The sequence below is a fragment of the Ixodes scapularis genome, unplaced genomic scaffold (assembly GCF_016920785.2).
Source record: "Ixodes scapularis isolate PalLabHiFi unplaced genomic scaffold, ASM1692078v2 PGA_scaffold30__3_contigs__length_599333, whole genome shotgun sequence".
Classification (NCBI taxonomy): Eukaryota; Metazoa; Arthropoda; class Arachnida; order Ixodida; family Ixodidae; genus Ixodes; species Ixodes scapularis.
The window spans coordinates 488,445-508,181 of record NW_024609858.1 but is presented as its reverse complement, the minus strand read 5'-3'; the positions used below and the strand labels follow the sequence as shown (position 1 = coordinate 508,181).

At 46.9% G+C, this 19,737-nt stretch overlaps 1 protein-coding gene across 1 annotated transcript; it reads left to right on the top strand.

Moving 5' to 3' along the window:
* The first annotated feature begins 331 nt into the window (after nucleotides 1-331).
* LOC120837135 (39S ribosomal protein L22, mitochondrial) lies at nucleotides 332-9,005 on the top strand. Its single transcript, XM_040206337.3, has 2 exons — nucleotides 332-460; nucleotides 8,267-9,005. Exon 2 carries the CDS (start codon nucleotides 8,302-8,304, stop codon nucleotides 8,941-8,943), a length of 642 nt encoding a protein of 213 aa, XP_040062271.1. The 5' UTR covers nucleotides 332-460; nucleotides 8,267-8,301; the 3' UTR covers nucleotides 8,944-9,005.
* The last annotated feature ends 10,732 nt before the right edge of the window (nucleotides 9,006-19,737 follow it).

Genomic DNA, 19,737 nt, shown 5'->3' with positions numbered 1-19,737 from the left:
CTCCTGTAAAGGCAGATCGGCGCTTTCTGTGTCGAGTACAAACACCGCAAATCGTCTCAAAAATCCCCCCCAACCAACTTGGAGCCGCGGCAACACAAACAACACAGTTCACCGGAAAAGCGGTAGCCGCGAATTCGACGCCGGCGCCCTCTACTTGGTACTTACAACGGCCGTTACTTCCGTACTTGGCGCGCCGCGCGCCCGCAAAATGATGCGTTCGATTGTTACACGTATGGCAGTAGGTGCATGGCTGTTTGAAAAGCAAATCGTTTTGTTTATGTTCGCTCAGTATTAGTGACGTCAGAACACTTCTATCGTGCCAAGTACAGATGCCTCGTCCCGACGAACGGAAGGCGATCTCGCAGAAAGCATGGTGTTTGGTGTTTGCGTAGGTTCGAATCGCTTGTTGAACGTGAACTTCCGACGCTTCTGACCACTTGATTTTATGTGACCGAAACAGGTAATATATTTTACCATCAAGGTGGGCGTAGAAGCTGCTTTAAGCTTCTGAATCGCAAGGTTCTAGCCTCGCGATTCAGAAACTATCTGTTTTTGCAGGCATGTCCTTGAATCGAGTGCATGATGCACTAGCTATGCTCACATTTAAAAAGATCGCAATGTTACTCTAGTCTCGGGTTCGACAATTGGCAAGACAGTGGTAATTTAATGATGTTTCGTCCTACTGTGGCACAGCTAACTGGTCGGCCGTTTTTCTTGGTGACGGGCGCTCAGAGCAGTGTGGCCGATTTACTACTTCTCGATGAAAAATATAGGTAGCTCCTATTCTCCCGGCAGCGGGGAGAATAATTTCCCCGAAATTCTACCGGCACGTGCCTGCATCGACAACTCAGATTATTTTTTTTTTTTTCTCTAATGAGCCACCCCAGACTATCGCCTCGAAGCGGCGTGGCCCGCTTCAGACGGAGCAATTTCACCCAGCAACTTGACGTCGCAACACCAGCAACACGGGCCGCCCGCGTTCACACGCAGCAACCGAATTGCACCGACTTGCTATCATCATCATTAAATTTGATTTCTCTTTCACTATTTACACGCCCAGCTACGCGCTAAAAACGTGTTCTTATATTTTTGAACGGCTATAAAGAATACTTAGGCCCGCTTCAGACGGGGCGACTTTTCCAGCAATTTTGAGGTTGCTGGCGGGTTGTTCCCTAGCTTTCCCTAGATCGACGCGAATTGCTGAGATCGGGTCCGGCTCGAACAAGCGAGCAACTCGGAGCAATTCGAAGACGGTTGAAACGGCTGCAGCCAATCAAAGACGCGACATTTTCACGTGACACCCCTGTGGTGGTGATGATGACAGCTAAAGACTTAGTTCTGGTTTGAAATGGATCGTTTTCGGAAATAAACAGTTTCAGAAAAATTATTTAGTATTCTCAACGCCGTTCAAATATATAAGAACGCGTTTTTAGCGCGTAGCTGGGCGTCTAAATAGTGAAAGAAAAATCAAATTTAATGATGATGATGGCAAGTCGGAGCAATTCGGTTGCTGCGTGTGAACGCGGGCGGCCCGTGTTGCTGGTGTGGCGACGTCAAATTGCTGGGTGAAATTGCTCTGTCTGAAGCGGGCCTTAGGCCCGCTTCAGACGGGGCAACTTTTCCAGCAATTTTGAGGTTGCTGGGGGTTTGTTCCCCAGCTTTCCCTAGATCGACACAAATTGCTGAGATCGGGTCCGGCTCGAACGAGCGAGCAACTCGGAGCAATTCGAAGACGTTTGAAACGGCTGCAGCCAATCAGGGATGCAATATTTTCACGTGACACCCCTGTGGTGGTGATGATGACAACTATAAACTTGGTTCTGGTTTGAAATGGATCGTTTTTGGAAATAAACCTTTCCAGAAAGATGAGTTAGTATTCTCAACACCATTAAAATATATAAAAACACGTTTTTAGCGCGTAGCTGTGCGTCTAAATATTGTAAGAAAAATCAAATTTCATGATGATGATGGCAAGTCGTAGCAATTCGGTTGCTGCGTGTGAACGCGGGCGGCCCGTGTTGCTGGAGTTGCGACGTCAAGTTGCTGGGCAAAATTGTCCTGTCTGAAGCGGGCTTTAGGCCCGCTTCAGGCGGGGCAACTTTTCCAGCAATTTTGAGGTTGCTGGCGGGTTGTTCCCTAGCTTTTCCTAGATCGACACGAATTGCTGAGATCGGGACCGGCTCGAAACGGACGAGCAACTCGAACAACCCGGAGACGTTTGAAGCGGCAGCAGCCAATCAGGGACGCAATATTTTCACGTGACACCTCTGTTGTGGTGATGATGACAGCTGAAGACTTTCTTATGGTTTGAAATGAATTGTTTTTGGAAATAAACCTTTTCAGAAAGATGAGTTAGTATTCTCAACGCCATTCAAAGATATAAAAACACGTTTTTAGCACGTAACTGTGCGTCTAAATTGTGCAAGAAATATCAAATTGAATGATGATGATGACAAGTCGTAGCGATTCGGTTGCTGTGTGTGAATGCGGGCGGCTCTTGTTGCTGGTGTTGCGACGCCAAGTTGCTGGGTGAAATAGCCTTGTCTGAAGCGGGCGAAATGAGCCATTCCCACAAACTGCTGCCACGATGCGGTGTAAGCTCAGCGCGGGAGGGTGGATTACCACGCGCCCCCGGTATGCGTCCCCATTAAAACGTCGCTGTTCGCTAAGATGTCATTCGCCGCAAAGTGGCGAATGAAGTTCTAGCGATTACGTCCATGAAATGGGTTTCCACGACATACCGGCAGAATAAGAAAGTCAGTATTCTACCGGTAGCTGTCATGTAACTTCAGACAGCCAATGGAAGGCGAATGCCGGTGGAATTTCGGGACATTATTCACCCAGATACCGGGAGAATAAACACTGCCAAAAATGTAATTTACATCTTAAAGAACTAAGCTCGAAAATAACCGTTAATACCTAAACTCAACAAGGGGTGCGGACTGTATATCACAGATGACTTGCACACACGCAAAAGCAAATCATTGTTACGTTTAGACAGTGAGGGGTCTGTCTGCCTTCGTGATACGGCAGCACCGTTTCACACTGAAGATGATCAATTTAGCCAGTGCAGTATGCACTCTAACCTGAGGTATTTAACTCCCACCACACACGGCCGCTGGTCGGTACTAGGCTCAAGCAGATGGAAACAGCCAAGGACTATATGAAAATACATAATAAAAAACAAATGAAAAAAAAAAGTGTAACAACTCGTGAAGCATTTCAGGTGGGGTAAAAGCCCCCTAAATGCAGGTGTAAATTAGCAGCTGCTACAAAATTACCTTGTTTTTGGATATAGCCTTTGGTTTTCTGATGGCATATTTTTTTACATGAGACAGTTTTTGTTGTAATTTTTTTATTTATTTAAAACTGCTATTTCTACTTTCTATTGTTCATAACTAATATGTGCTTTGCCTTTAAGTTATTCATTTTATAATTTTTCTTGTTGAATACAACTGTTGTGTATGCAGCAGATCATCGGGCAACTGAGCGATAGCAGCGCCATCTTCCAGTAGGCGAACGTGGAAGGACTCACTGTTTGCCATTTCCGTTTTTACCCCTTCGACTCTTTTATGCGGCCAAGGTCGGCCTTGTAAATAAACCTTTGTTATGCCTACCTAACATTTGGTGACGACGTCACGGACCAACGGTAAGCGATGTCGGCCGCATGAAGAAGCAAATGCAAGCGGCGAGACTCCACACGAGGCAACGAGGACGAGCGACTGTGTAGCGGCGGCGGCAGCGGGCAGAACGGATGGCTTCGGAAGCTAAACCTAGCGTTCCGAACGTCTTCATGGGTCGACTGGGCCACATGGAAGAGTTTTCGCCGGACCACCCGGAAGCCTGGCCTACGTTGAGGGAACGCCTGGAGTTCTACTTCGTGGCGAACGGCGTGGTCGAGGAGCAGCATCAGAGAGCAGTGCTGTGCAGCGTCTGCGATCCGGCTACGTACGCTATCCTTCGCTCGCTGTGTTCGCCAGCAGAGACGCTATACGCGAACATTGTTTCAAAGCTCACAAGCCACTTCACGCCAAGGCCTTGGGTAATCTTACAACGTTTCTCATTCCACAAACGAAGTCAGCAGCCTGGTGAAGGCATTGCAGAATTCATCGCGGACTTGCGCTGACTCTCCGAGCGCTGCGAGTTCGGCGTCTGCCTGAAAGACATGCTTCGCGATCGTCTCGTCTGCGGCGTTAGGAATGGGGCTGCAACGGCGGTTCCTGGCTGAAACTAGGTAGGACTTCAAGAAAGCATACGATAAGGCTGTCGCTGCCGAGTATGTCACGCGGCAAACGGAAAACATTAGAGGAGCGTTGCCTGCGGCGTCCGATTTACATCGGATGGATCAAGTGCCCCAGGGTGCCAAGCCGGGCCGAAAACAAGAACCCTCAAGAGAGCCAAAAGCAACAAGAACAGGGCGGTGTTTCCGCTGCCACGGCGACCATGACTCTACAAGTTGTGGTTTCCGCAACGCAGAGTGTCATTTCTGCAAGTGGAAGGGGCACATTGTTCGAGCCTGCCGTCAAAAGAAAGAGGCAAGGAGCAGGGCCAAGAGCGACAACAAATGCCCAAGCAAGTTGGGACGCTCAGGAGTGTATGAACTTTACCACATCGCCAGTGGACTGCCAGCTTTCATGGCAACGGTCACCGTGAACGGAGAGCAGGTATCGATGGAAGTGGACTTTGGATCCGTCTGTTCCATTGTCAACCTGAGGACACTGAGCAAGCTGGGAATCTCGAGGAAGGCACTTCGACTGTGTTCCAGAGGAGTGCGGACCTACACACAGCAGCCTGTCCGGATCGTGGGTGAAGTGGAAGTTCTTGTCAAGTACAACGGTAGAAAGTGCAAGCTACCTCTACTCATCACATAAGGGTCTGGAATCAGCATCCTGGGGAGAGAGTGGTTTCAACCGTTAGGCATATCCCTGGAAGGACTGCACCAGCTCAACAGAGCTCCAGTTTCCAAAAGTTCCAGCGGAGAAGGCCAGCCAGCTGTACGAAACCAATGCAAGGTGGTGACGAGTGTCAAAACTCTGCTGGAGGACTACCCAAATGTGTTCAAGCCTGGGTTAGGCAAGAGCACAGGTCCTCCGGTGCGGATTGAATTGGAGGAGCAAGCCACACCCAAGTTCCACAAGTCACGGCAAGTACCTTTCGCTCTCCTGCCGAAAGTGGACGAAGTCATCGAGAAGTTTGTAGAGCAAGGGATTTATGTCCCTGTCGAGCATTCTTGTTGGGCGACGCCTATTGTTCCGATTCTAAAGAAGAACGGAAAGATGAGGATTTGCAGAGACTACAAGGGAACGCTCAACCCAGTCGTCAAGTGGGAGACTTACCCACTACCCACTCCAGAGCAACTGCTCGCAAGACTGGGAGGTTGCTCGGTGTTTTCCCGGCTTGACTTAGATCAAGCTTACCAACAACTCTGTGTCGACGAGGACACCGCCATGCTGCAGACCGTGACAACACACAAGGGCCTGTTCAACGTGACACGATTGCAGTTTGGTGTGGCAGTGGCAGTAGCCATCTTCCAACGTTACATGGAAGGAGTACTGAGCGGACTTGAAGGAGTTCAGGGTTTTCTGGATGACATCCTTATTGGTGGAAGAACAGTTGCCGAGCATGACGAACGGTTGCGTAAGGTGCTGCAGCGTATCCAAGACGATGGGCTTCGTCTGAATGCCTACAAGTGTGAATTCAGGGACAAGGAAGTGGCATACCTGGAATACCGTATCAAGGACGGAGTAAGCCCTTTGGGTGAAAAAGTTGAAGTCCTCAAGCAAGCTCCGGAACAAACGAACAAGAAGGAGCTACAGTCGTTCTTGGGAGCCTTAAATTTCTATGGCCGTTTCCTGAAAGGAGCTTCACATGTGTTGGAGCCACCTTACCGCCTCCTGGACAAGGACAAGGCAAGGATTTGGACAAAGACCGAAGCAAAGGCGTACCAGAGTGCCAAGAGCCTGCTGAAATCATCAGCCGTCCTAGCACACTATGATGTGTCACGTCCCATAGGGCTGGCCTGCGACGCTTCTTCGTGCGGGCTGGGTGCTCTACTGAGCCAAGTGGGAGAAGACGGCGTCGAAAGACCAGTGGCCTTTGCCTCGAGAACTTTGTCAAAAGCAGAACGTAACTACGTGCAGATAGACAGGGAGGCTCTGGCTTTGCTATTTGGTGCTCGGAAATTCCACCAGTACGTTTTTAGTCGGAAGTTTCAACTCTTGACAGACCATAAGCCGTTGCTGGGCCTCTTGCACCAAGCCAGGCCTGTTCCTGCCGTGTTGTCACCTCGGATGTTGCGCTGGAGTCTGCAACTTTCTGCATACAACTATGAACTGTTGTACATACTTGGCCCCAAGCTGCCACGTGCCGACATTCTCAATTGTCTTCCGCTTCCTGTTAAGAATGAGCAAGAGCCACCGTTGGGAGACATCTTGCTGCTTGAGACAGCACCGGAGGTCCCTCTAGATTCTACCAAGATTGCAGCATTAACACGGACTGACCCGGTTCTGTCGCATGTGCACCGCTGGATTTTGCAAGGCTGGTCTTCAGGGAAGCTGCCAGAGGAATTCCGCCCCTTTGTGGCCAGGAAGAACGAACTGTCCAGCTACTGAAACTGTGTGCTCTGGGGACCTCGTGTTGTGATTCCGGGTCCCGCACAGGCTCAAGTCCTTGACACCCTACACACCGCGCACCCTGGAGAAGTGCGGATGGAAGGTCTTGCACGCAGCAATGTAGTGGCCGGGCATCGACAGTCACATCGAACGCAAGGTAGCTGGCTGCCAAATGTGCTAAGAAACTCGACAAGCCCCCAGCAAGGCACCGGTGCACCCATGGAAGTTCACGAAGAACCCTTGGTCTCGTTTGCACATTGACTTTGCCGATCCCTTCAAAGGGAAAGTTTTTCTGCTGGTCGTCGATTCACATTCCGAGTAGTTGGAAGTTTTCTTGATGAAATCAACGTCGACCAGGGCAGTATTCAAGGAACTTCAGGCGATGTTTGCTCGCTTTGGCATTCCCAAAGTTTTAGTGTCACACAATGGAACTGCGTTCACCTCAGAAGAGTTTGCTGAGTTTGCAACCAAGAACCAGATCCGGCACGTTGCAGTTGCACCCTATCACCTGTCCTCCAAAGGGCAGATTGAGAGGATGGTACAGGAAACAAAACAAGTGCTACGCAAGTTGTCTGAGGGAGACTGGGCAACAAACCTGTCTCGTTTCTTGTTGGGCCAGTACAACTACGGGGAAGAGCCTGGCTGAATTTCTGATGTGGAGACAACTGCGATTTGCCATAGATCGCCTGCATCCAGATTTTCATCTGGATGGATCATCTCTGGAGCGTTACTTCCGAGACGGCTCTTAACGAGTTGGGGAGTCCTGTCCCGGCGATGGGGTGTATGCACGGAACTAGCAAGGTAGTACCAACTGGGTTCCCGGGTTCATCGCTTCAGTCACAGGACCCCTATCGTACCAAGTTCGTCTGTCCGACGGTCGCGTTTGGCGAAGGCACGTTGATCAACTCCGCAACCATGCCAGTCCACTAGACCTTGGTGGAGCCGCCAGTGACACTTGTGACACGACCGATGGTGATCACCCCTCTGTGGTTGGCCAGGACCCACCTCTGCCAGGGGTGAGTGAAAATTCTCCAAGTACAAGTCTATTGGCCAGCCCCACCACCTCCCCGCCTAGACCCGACGGTTCTAACCTGCCTGGAAGCCTTTCACAGGAGCAGAGCTCTCCCAGCCAACCTGCAACAACAGGAGCTTCTAGGTACCCTCAACGTGAGAGAAGACTCCCATGGCGTTACCAGGACTATGTCCCGTAGGGGGGAAGGGATGTTGTGTATGCAGCAGATCATCGGGCAACTCTGAGCGATAGCGGCGCCATCTTCCACTAGGCGGACGTGGAAGGACTCACTGTTCGCCATTTCCGTTTCTACCCCTTCGACTGTTGTACGCGGCCGAGGCCGGCCTTGTAAATAAACCCTTGTTATGAATACCTAACAACAACCCACTCCCCTCTGTAATGCCGTTGGCCCTGTGGGTATTGAAATAAATAAATAAATTCATGTTCTAACCAGCTGCAGTTAGCTAATGAAGCTAATCGGCTCGCCACTCAGGCCTACAAATTTGCCAAATGTTGGGAATATGCTGCTCCTCTTCGAACGATCAGCACCACTTTAGATCTGCATCGTAACCGGAGCATGAAATTATCCAACTAACAAGCACCGGGTCTCACATTCAGTTCTCATTGCTGTTCATTCTTACAGGACCACTGTAACCAAGTCGCAGTCCAGTCTGCAGCATGTTCGCCCTCTGCCGGCAAGCCCTGCGCAGTGTCGTCGCATCGCCCTCTACGCCGTCCCTCGCTAGCCAGTTCCTCAAAAGCGGCATCAGCACGACGCCCGCCGCACTCTGCCTCTTCAACCGGAACATGCCCGTGCCGCGGAAATGGCCGCTCCAGAACAAGAAGATCTACCCTCCGCAGGAACCGGAGGAAGAGCGGCGTCCCGCCTGGGTGTGCCACTACCGCAACCAGATACGCTACTCTCCCAAGAAGATGCTGGCTCTCACCCAGTTCATCCGTGGCATGAGCATAGACGAGGCCATCAAGCAGCTCTCGTTTGTCCAGAAGAAAGGGGCCAAAATCATGCTCGAGGTCCTCAAAGAGGCCCAGGAGTTGGCGGTGAAGCACCACAACGTGGAGTTCAAGTCTAACCTCTGGGTGGCCGAGTCGTTCACAGGGAAGGGGGTCTGCATCAAGGGGTTGAGGAGGCACGCGCGGGGGAGGATGGGGATGATCCGTTACCAGTACTCGCACTTCTTTGTGAGGCTCGTGGAGGGCGCCCCTCCGAAGCACTACTACGGTGCGCCCAAGACAGCAGAGCAGAAGCTGGAGGAGTATGTGCAGACGTTGAGGGATCGGAGGATTACGCACGGGATCTGAATTTCCGATCTGGTTGCTGTTTGTTCCTAGGGTTTGCAGAAATAAAATGTGCGAGGCGAAAAGTGCATGTGGACATTGTGCTCTCGTCTTGAACGAAGCGGCGTTTTTCAGAGATTATTTCATTATTGGCGTACAGGATTATCAAATCAAAGCTCATCTAAAATTAATCAAGTAAAACCAGATTTTTTTTTTTTTTTGCGACAGTGCACGTTATTTTAGGCAGAATCAGTTAAGACATCTATAGAATATGTCCACTTGTATTGGTGTATGAAAGGTAAGGGCACAGAAGGAACTTTGAAATCTGTGAATATGTCATGTTAATTTTGTCATTTTGCCACCCCACCTTCACTGCTATTTGTCACTAGAGAGTTTTAGTAGATCGTTCCCATGACTCCGATAACGATACCCGATACTCCGCCACCGCCTCTCTTGAGCATACATAGTATCGTTATCGGGGCTATCGGAGGTATCGGAACGATCTACTAAAACTCTCTACTGTCTTAGAACAACTGGGTGCTCACCTGTGCTTTGACATAACAAATGACAAACATGCAAGTCGATGTGTACCATTCAGGTGGCACTGCAGTTTCTGAGATGGCTCGCAGCCCCCTTTCTGACATAGGCGGTGACAGGCGAAAAGTTTGGGGGTCACCTACTCTAGCGTTCACTATTCCCTCGCATGGGGAAACAGTCTTGTGGTATATGCATCAGACCTGGATCTCCTGTCGAGCGAGATCAGTTGACAAATGTCGCCGGGCGAGTGCTTCAGTAGTGCTGGAACGGGGGAAGAGGAGGCTTTTGCACCCTTTAACTTTTTAAACCTGTCTATACTCCGTTCCCCCCCAAAAAGGGGCCCTGTAATCATATTTAATTAAGCGTCTACTTTACGGTTTCCACATCTCTTCGGGTTCGGGCAAGCCCGCGGGCACGGGGAGAGTAGCTACATATCAGTGCGTCATATTTTAACCGAATGACGCAGAAACTTCCTCCAGCTACGGGGTGCGACTCGCGGTGCTGAAAGCAGCGATATGTGACGACATCATGACGTTTTTGGTCCTGGGCTTACTACTAATCAGAGCCGCTAAAAGTTTTTTTTTTTTTTTTCGAAATACAAAATATAAGTGGCGCGAACCGCTTGAATTATTTATGAAAGTAGTTTTTGGTCAGTATTTTATATCAGAAAAGGAACAAATGCCGTTTATAAAGTACGGAAACAGAAAATGACCCGTCGACATACCCGCCACCAAGCGATGGAAAAGGCGGTGCATACTAGAAAGGGTTAGTGGGATAAGGCGCCGACACTAAAAGGTCCCGGATATACGCGGCAGCGCTGCGGTCGTGTGTGCTCGAGGATCCGGCCGTTTCCGAGCGTTCCCAAGGCCTTCGGCGAGCAGGTTTGGCTTGCGGTTTGGCCGTGTGGCGGTTTGGCAGCGCGAAGTGGCTCCCGTTCTGAACTGATCTTTACCCCGTGTTTGCTGTCGTTTTGTGGCCAATGAAGCGTCATGCCGAATTAGTGTTTAATCGCGCAGCAAATGCAATGCGAGCCGCCCTGGCTGCCCGCTTTATACAGTTTATCCAGAACATGCTTTAGTGGCGCCCTCTCGAGCTGTCGACACGGAGCGTGGAAGCCGTGAGCGCTCGCTGAGCACACTAACAGGCCCTCCTCTAGTTCACGGCCACTCAAGCAACCAAGGACGTCATGAAGGAGGTTATTTCTTGCTTGTTTTTGTAATTTTAATTTTGCCTAAAACTTTTAAAATAAAGCGAAATTCGAGAAAAGTTTTACTAAGTTACTACGTTCAGCGCAAATTAAAAACCAGTCAAAAAGACATTGCAGGGCCAACACCTAGACAGCTTTCAAAGTTTGCGCGTCACGTGACACGACGTCACGCCCTGGAGGCCCGCACGGGCGCTGATTGGATGCGAGTGCCGCGTCAGCGTTCGTGTGGGACTCGTCTACTATCTTAGTCCCACCTGAATTCTGACGCGACACTCGAATCCAATCAGCGCCCGTGCAGGCCTCCGGGACGTGACGTCATGTCACGTGAATCGCAGGCTTGAACGCTGTCTAGGAGTTGTTGGCAAAAAAAAAAAAAAAAGTTTTTTCAAACAGTTTAGTTGGGGCCTTAGCTTAACACAAAAAAATTAGTTTTACGCGAAAAAAAATGTTTTCACATCAAATTTGATTGCGCGACACGCGATTTAGTCGGTAGTCACCTCCTTTCCACTTGTTTCTCTCTTGGCACTTCGGGCGTGTGGAGGAGAGCTGGAAAAAGCGAATGACCATCTCGTTGGGGTCGAAAGAGCGAATGACCATTCCGTGACGTCCGATGGACTTTGCGCTCAGAATTTCAAATAAATGTCGCCGTCAATATTGGTCAGAAAAATTTTTTTTTCGCATGTAATTTATTTTTTGACACGCGTGTCCCAACCAGGCTGCTTTATATATATATATATATATATATATCCAGGGGCATTTTAAACGGCGACTCCACTTCATCTTTGATATTTACAAAACTATGCAGCCCTCTTCAGTATCATAGAAAGACCACATATATTTATGTGGTTCGTCTATGTATTTAATAAACTGGCCAGCAAATTTTCAAACGAGCCAAGTCGCCAAAATGTGCTAACTCTAGCGTTCGACGTGATGCGCAATCATCAGCGCAGTCCGTGTCATGGAATTGGCGTAGCCAACATTGAGCCACTACGTCAGAGGAATGTCTACGTGATCCTCACGTTTTGTTTGTTTTAACTTCTCTGAGCAAAATTGAACGATGACGTCATGAGTTTCTCACGCTGGTGTCATATTGTGAACGCGCAGGCGATACACACCCTAGCAACGGCGCTCACGCCGCTTAGGCTGGCTCGTGGAGGGAGACGCTGCCGCCGTCAACATAAGCAGCGGTTGCAACGAGTGTCCGAAGCGGTAGGCGTAGCGTAGTGGTAAGATGTCTGCTTCCTACGTAAGCGGACGCGAGTTTGATCCACAGTGTGGGCTTATTTTTTTCCCTGACATTTCTTTTAAGGCATTTAGTGATATCTATATTTCTTTCCTACGAATAACACTAAAAAAAAAGAAAGAAAAGAACGTTGTCGAGGGAACTTTGTCGAACTAGATGGTATGGGACTCTATTTCCGTGGGTGCATGGGGGCAGCGGGGCTTGGGTTGCCGGCTGGACGCCACGAAGCGGCTGAGTGTGTTAATACTTTTGTAAGGTTGGGCCTAGACGAAGGAGAAGACTCCACTGTTGTGAAGTCGAGGCTTCTGAGAAAGTTTAGATTGTTGCCTGAAGCCTTAAGGATAAAGTTCCGACAAGCAAAAAATACTCTAAGGAAAGCTACTCAGAGTTCGCCTACAGGCTTAAAGCCTTCCTGAAAAGCTGGCTTCGTAAAGCCATCATATTTGAGGACAACGAAAAAGCTCGAACAAGTAACTGTAGAGCAGTTTTTTTTTCTTTTTTTTTTTTGCATTTGTTCAGTTTTGAAGCAATGGATCCAAGACCGACCCGAGGTCTAAACTATCCAAACGGCAGCTGATTACGCTGATCAGTATTGCTCCAGGCGCAGAGAGGTAATGGATGATAAGCCTGCATTTGCCAGAAATCAGTCGGGAAGTCGGGCCACTCAGTTTCAAGAAAGTACGTGTCGAATAGGATCAGTCCGACACTAGAAACAGTAGAAGTGGCTTCGGACGACAAGAAGAGCAAAAGGTATAGTCAGTTAAGCTGTTAGTCCTCCTGGTGGTGTGGGAGGCAGGTTCCGCTCCGACGGTCTGGAGCGTGGTGGCACGAACGTCGCTGAGTGACGGGCCGACTCACTGCTTGTAGAGAACTGTGTGCATTTCTTTGCACTAGTTACAATTCACAACTTGGGAGACCACCCTGTCTCGTCTGGAGTCTCGGCCCCCGTCCCCAGTCTCTCTCAATCGAATCCAATCCAATACAATCTCCGAGAATCCTCTCGGGACTCCTTTTGTGGACTCGTAGGGCTTCCTCAGGAACCGACCAATCCCTTGAAATTCCACCACTCCCACGTAGTACGCTGTTATCCAATGGTCGGCGAGCTGTCAGCCTGGCGCTCCAACCGCCAAAGCCAAATTCCTTCTAGAGTCGCTCCCTGCATTTTTCCCAGTCTAGCTGGCGCCAACAGCTAAATTAGTACATCGGGCAAAAAGGGACAATTTGATATTAGGCGGTGAAATTCTCTATACACAGGCACACGCGGTTAAAAGCCACAAGCAGCAGCAAGCGTGGGCTCTCACAGGGATCTGTCCGGGCAGCCTCTCGAAGCCCGAGATGTTTCTTAACGACCGCGGAGGAACCATTCCCGCCTCGCGGCCGCTCTGCCCCCGCAAATGCTCCTTCCAAAACGCCGACACCGACATAGATAGCTAATAAAAAAAACAAAAAAACAAAAAAAAAAAAACAATGCCCACGCAACTTTGGAAAGATAAGCTTATCTAAAAAAAATACCTTAATTAATAAACAGGATATCTGCATACTTAACTCCCCCCCACCAAGACTGTTACGTTAATTCCTGCTGGAAGCGCAACATAAATTATTTCCCCGAATAGCGCGCTGGCAAATATTCAAACCTACCGCTTGGTCCACAGTTAACCAAAAGCAACAACATCAACATTATGCTCTAAATGTTCCCCAAGCGCTCATCCATACATGTCAGCAGAATCAAACGGCACCGATCAAAATAAGAAAAGGATCACAGTTATAAAATCCACAAAACACTAGAACGGCGAACACACTGCTGCAGCAGGCAAAACGTCTGAGCCTACACCAGAATGGGTGCACAAAACAAAAATTGTCATAATAGCTGCCATGTTCAAAGTCAAACTGCCACCAACGATCACGCACAGGTTGGGCCCGTTCCTGTACATTCCGGGGTCCCGCAAAATCAGTGGCGAGAGCTTCCAAAACGTTGTTCTTATGATCTCCAGGAACAACCTCGCAAGCTTTGTGTTTTTATGTTTATGTTGCATCTTAATAGGATTGTTCATTAACCCTTTTACTTCCGCCCCCGAAACTTTTACTGCGATTGGGAAAACACCTGACAAGGAAGCTTATTCTCTAACCTACAACTAATATCCACCGAGCTGCGTAAATTTCAAATATAAATTGATTAGAACCAAGCGCTTCGTATAACGGTGCTTCAGCGAAGAATTTCACAAATTTTCGGATATAGGGTTGTTGAGCAAAAAATATTAGCTCTTCTTGGGTGAAACCGACGGTGGACGTCAGACATTGAAAAAAATATTGCTAAGTGTTATTAGCAGATACTTTATCATTTAGGTTCAAAACCCTTGGAGCGCGTGGGAAGTCCCGTGGTGGATTAAAGTTATCACTTGTACTACTGGCACAAAGCTAGCAATGCGAGAACGTAAATAAGAAACGGGAAGCCTGCTCGGGAGCTTAGAAGTTTGAGACTTTGTTGGGACCCAGAAGAACGAAGCACGTACTTCAAATTCATCTACACTTAAATGATTCAGTGGTCTTCCGATAATACCCATAGCGATTGGAATTATCTGTTTACCTTTCCTAAACTAGATGTTCAGTAGTATTTGTTTTAAATAATTACTCAACTCCTTAGTATGTTCTTGCAGCGCAAGACGTTTGTCGCGGCTGGTTCTATGTTCCTAAAACTGGTTTCCTTTTCGCCAAACTACCCTACTTGTTATAAATTTTAAAATTTTCGCGAAAACAATCGATATAGGCATGCTTTTTTATACATTAATCGGAGGAGCTAAAATGTTACTCCTTCAGCTGAAGTACAGTGTTTGCAATTTAAAAAGACAATGCAATACAAGAAGCAGAAAGTGCCCGCTGTATAGGTGTAGTTACACTGCCGCTGTCGAACCGTTGTTTTCGTTGTCTGTGCACATAAACCCGACACACTCAATTCTTGTGCCACTGGGCCAGATGTTGCTCACTTTTGTCTTTTATTAAACAGGTCTCGTCCTCCTCCTTCGACTGTCATTAAAACTCGTCAAACGCCTGTGAAGTTTCTAAAAGATGTCAAGATAAATTAAGTTTAAAGCGAAACAACGAAAAAAAGCACCTGGGAAAAAGGAGCACACATGAAGTGGGGCTAACTGAATTTATAACTAACAGAATAAATTAGAAATCAAAATAACTATATAAATGCATTCTTTAATAGTGACAGGTAATGCGTATATTCCACGCTCAGAAACACGCTAAAGTAAAGTGACATATTCAAGCTACGATTTCTTATGAAATTACCCTTGTCATTTGAAATGGTTACAGAGGCAGCACAGTTTCGTCAGTGTCGATATAAGTCGCGTTCATAGCGCTCTCAGGTTTTCTGTTATGACGCTCAAAATGGGGTTAATATTTAACATATCCTCATCTACCGCAGTGCACTGTGAGATGCCTCCAAGGAGCGTCTCCAAGTTGAATGGAATGTTTTCTAGCTTTAATGCCGATGCACCGGGCGACATTATGAGCTGTAACACACGATTCAACCTTTTTCTTCGGTCACCACAATCTCTATTATGTCTCGATGTGTCAAAAAGGTGTGAAGAATGGGTTCTCAATTTCGCATTCTGTTCCTAGATTAGACCACAGCTCTATAAAAACCGGAAGGCACGAAAAAGGAACTTGGTGGACTGTTTCAACTCCCACTGTCACTTTTTGCACCCCTTTCTACAAGACAGTGTAATCTGGTAGTCAGCTCCACATACACTTGTAAAGTACGGAATGCGGTGTTCTTCCTCATCCGTCAAGATTGCCAACATTAGTAGAGCGGAGATTTGGGCCAGTTGGTTCATTGCAAGCATAAAGCGCCTTGTCCTGTTTCCCTTCGTCTGTGTCTCTGTATTTTTTCGGCGCTTTATGCTTGCCAACATTAATTTTGAGCACTAGAGGTAGGTTGCGGACAACTGTGAAGTGCCCCATAGCATTTTCGGCCCCTTCTATGTTTTTCCACATGGGGGCTCCTGCTGGTCTAGCTGGGCTTTTAGGAATAACGGCTAAACATTCCACTTAAATTGAACGTTGACTTTGGAACCATATAATGACTATAACTGAACATCCCGCTCAATCTGGAAGTTTTTGATTTATACCATGTGCGGACAGGCCACCCCTATTGAAGATCAGTCTGACGGGTCTGCCAGGATTTTTAAAAGATTTTGACATGTACTCCAAAATTTTTCTGAGAGGTTTGCGAGATCCACCGATGTTTTCTTGGAGGCCTGACGTATCATTCAATAATTTCAGAAGGGTGTGAGCGGTCCGTCGTAACGTTTTTAAAATCCCTGTAGGGTCTGTCCCAGCCTTTTCCGATAAATCACGTGAACTGTCAAAATACATTTATAGAGCCTTTGGGGTAGTTCACGTAGCCTTTGAAAATGTATGCGTTGGGGAAGCCGCTTTCCCTTTTTTTATTGGGCGGCCCCACCGTGGGTCTATCTCCTAAAGCACGCCAGTGTGCGGATAAGATAGAAAGTCTTTCAGTGCCTCGTTTCTGGCGTTTTTTGGATCGTCCGACTTTAGAAGCTCGTCCAGCAAGCGAGAAAGACGCCGGGGACTCCACCGCGACGACAGCGTCACCGCGCTCAGGATTTTGTCAACGCGGCGGATGTTGGTTTCGCTAAACGTGTTACGGTCAATATCTGTTTGTGTGCATATGTGTTTGTGTGTGTTTTCGTGCATTTGTGTGTTTGTGTGTTCACGCGGTGTACTCGCTCAATTTTAAGAGTTGAACTATCGAACATCTCAAGAATTTACCCAGAAGCATTGTGAGTACCTAAAAATATATTTTGGACGAAGAACAACTGAGTTACCGCTATTTGGTCTCACCGCTTCCCTCTTGAGCTGCTTGCTTCCGGGTTTTAGTACAGGTCGGTTTTTATAGTCTTTCTGATGTTCAATATGCATTTTAAATTCAATGTATAAAGTAAAACTTCAATGACGTTTCCAGGTGTGAGGGGTCTGGTGGGCTGAAGGGGTTTGAAGGTTTGAAGTGGTTCCACCATATCAGGTTTGAGGGTTATTTTACAATAGGGACCCTTCATACCTTAATGCACTTTCTTTTAGATCGGACACTTTTCTACATACAAGAGGGTCAGACTCATCAAGGAAGTTCCTTAATCCATGCCATCGCCATTATTACGTTTGAGACACCACGGATATACTGTCAAGGAAGCAAATTTTTCATTCGAGGTAGTCACTCTTTTTTGGTTAGGTGGCCTCCTCGACCGGACACATGGGTGTGGAAAATTATTCGCGTGGAATCTCAAAGATGGGTTACTCTTTTACGGGGCTGTTTCTAAGTATTGTGGCATAGGACAAGGACTAATTATTGCACTTGCGCTTCAGATTTGTAAGTGAGATCTAGGCTTCACAAAGGGTAGAGGTAATTAAAAACAACTCCGTGATTCCCATTTTTAACGGCTGTCCAAACAATAGGCGAAGGGACCGCTCACGGCATTTGCTCTACCACGAATGGAGGTTGGCCTCCGGTGCCTGCCTGCTATAAAGCGTTTTCATTTTCTGTTGATTGTCCCTTGCCGTGAGGGAAATTTCTCTCCTCTTGCATCCTTGGAGAGAAACTTGGAGCGTCCTCATCACATATCTCTGGAGGGTCATTCACGCCTTCTGCTGGCTGTTGCCAAGGCCTCCTTGTTGTCGGTTGTCAATCTCTTGAAAAAAAAAAGAAGGAAGGAGACGACAGCGAAACGTGAACCGAAAACACAAATAAGCGCCGGAAACTTCAAAATTTTTTGCGGGTGTTTTTTTTTCCCCGTTTCCGAACTTTGTTGTATATTGCTTAGACTGCATCTCTTAAGACGCCCAAGGAACAGCAAAAAAATGCGTGGCACTCTCTTTTTTTTAGCGTACAACCGACAGAATTTGTTAAAAGAATCAAGCAACCGAAATGCAGTATTCCACCTTTCTCCAATTCTGAATTTTTGTGGAAGGAAATACATGTTTTAACAACATCTTAATAGCCGTTTTCTTTATTACGGAAGTGGGGCTTCTACGATAGTTTTTTAGGCAAATCAAAATACCCACCCCGACAAGCGTTTTGATTTCGAGTGAAACCACCCATGTCACTTGGCAATGAGTGGTGTACATAATATTGTCACGAATGACAGTTGATGAGGCGAAGATAACTGAAGAAACTAAACGTTTAATAAGGCGAACTTGTGCACCCCCCAAAAAAAAAAAAAAAAAAAAAAACAGAAGAAAACAGCAGAGCGTCGCGGGCGTCGATGTCGGCAAAACCGCAGGATCGAGCGCAGGTGCGAGACTGATTCCGGCATGCCACGCGGAGCCCCTTTTGTAGACGCGTGGGCTTCTGGAACGTTCGGGGCTCGTAGAACATTCGCAACTGGATCGGACGAGAAGGTTCTCGTACTTACGAGAACGCCATGTAGAAAGAATAAACAAAAGAAGACTCCGCTCCCTGGAATCGAACCCGGGTCCTTCGCGCGACAGTCTAGCACGCTAACCACTCGGCCACGCACGCGCTCGCTCGGCAACGCGCGTGGCAATATCTCCACTCGAATCCTCACAAAGAACTCATTCAGGCAGTGGAGAAAATTGTTCAATTCAACGAATTTACATCAGTCATAACTTTATTGCGTTTGGTGAGTTTATTTATTTCAGTAATAAATTCGTTCCTGCTTTCTAGTGTGGAACAGGCTGTATTCCTCAAATATTTTGGCATTTATTAAAGTGATAAATATTTAGGAACGCCTCTATAAGTGTTTGGGTCAGTTGTGGTTGACTTATGGCTTATAATTATTTAAAAAAATATATTCTTGTTGCAGCAAAGTGGCTAATTGGGCTAGTTGGTTTATACTTTAAAAAGCATAGAGCGACAAGCACCAGGACCGATGCGAAGTATGTTTTGTGAAGTAATGAAACATTAAATATTATTTTTTTTTACAGAAGTCTGAGTAAAAACACAACACATTCGAATTGAAGTCGCCTGAAAGCAATAAATGTTATGCAGAAATTTTGTTTCTGTTTTTTTTTTATTTACAATGCTACTGAAAAACGTTTAACAACACAATAAACGTTTGTTTTCAACATCCGAGGCAAAAGTTAAATTTCAAATAATTTTCTGCCGTCTCCCGCATCTTCGAATTGATATTTTGTTTTACGTATTGTATTGCAAGACGCTCATATGTTACTTTACTTGGAGCTATCAGAATATACTCCCATCCCAGCTTCCTAGCGAAACACATCTGTGGGGTTATGGAAATAGTACGTCTGGCAGCGGTGCTGTTACTTCCTGCTTTTTCTTTAACGGAACATCTAAAGCCCCTTGAAGAGGAACCGAATTGTATGAAAGTTATTTTACTCTCCAATGTGGTGCGAAGCTGATTCTAAATGCAACATACGTGTAAATATGCAAAAGTAATAGTTGAAACAAGGTAGTTTCGCCTGAATTCAGCCGCACATTAGAAACTTTAGATTTTAGCAAAAATAGTATATAGTTTTTTAACCTTTAAGACCTATGACAATGAACCCTTAAGACCTATGACAACGGAAATATCACTCCCACAATGAGCATAAAATATATAACGATAAATTGCTTTGGTTCGTAACATCTAAAAAACATATCACCTTCACATTTTTAGGCCTAAAAGTTTCATAAAGTTTTTTTTTAAACAAATAATTCTTAAATTGATTCTTATAATTTGCATTGATAATTTTTTGTTAAGTTGAAAAACGCAAAAAATGATTACGATTTTTTTTTTTATTTGCGGCTTCACCGTAACGGTATTAGTGAAAGCAAGAATGAGAGTTG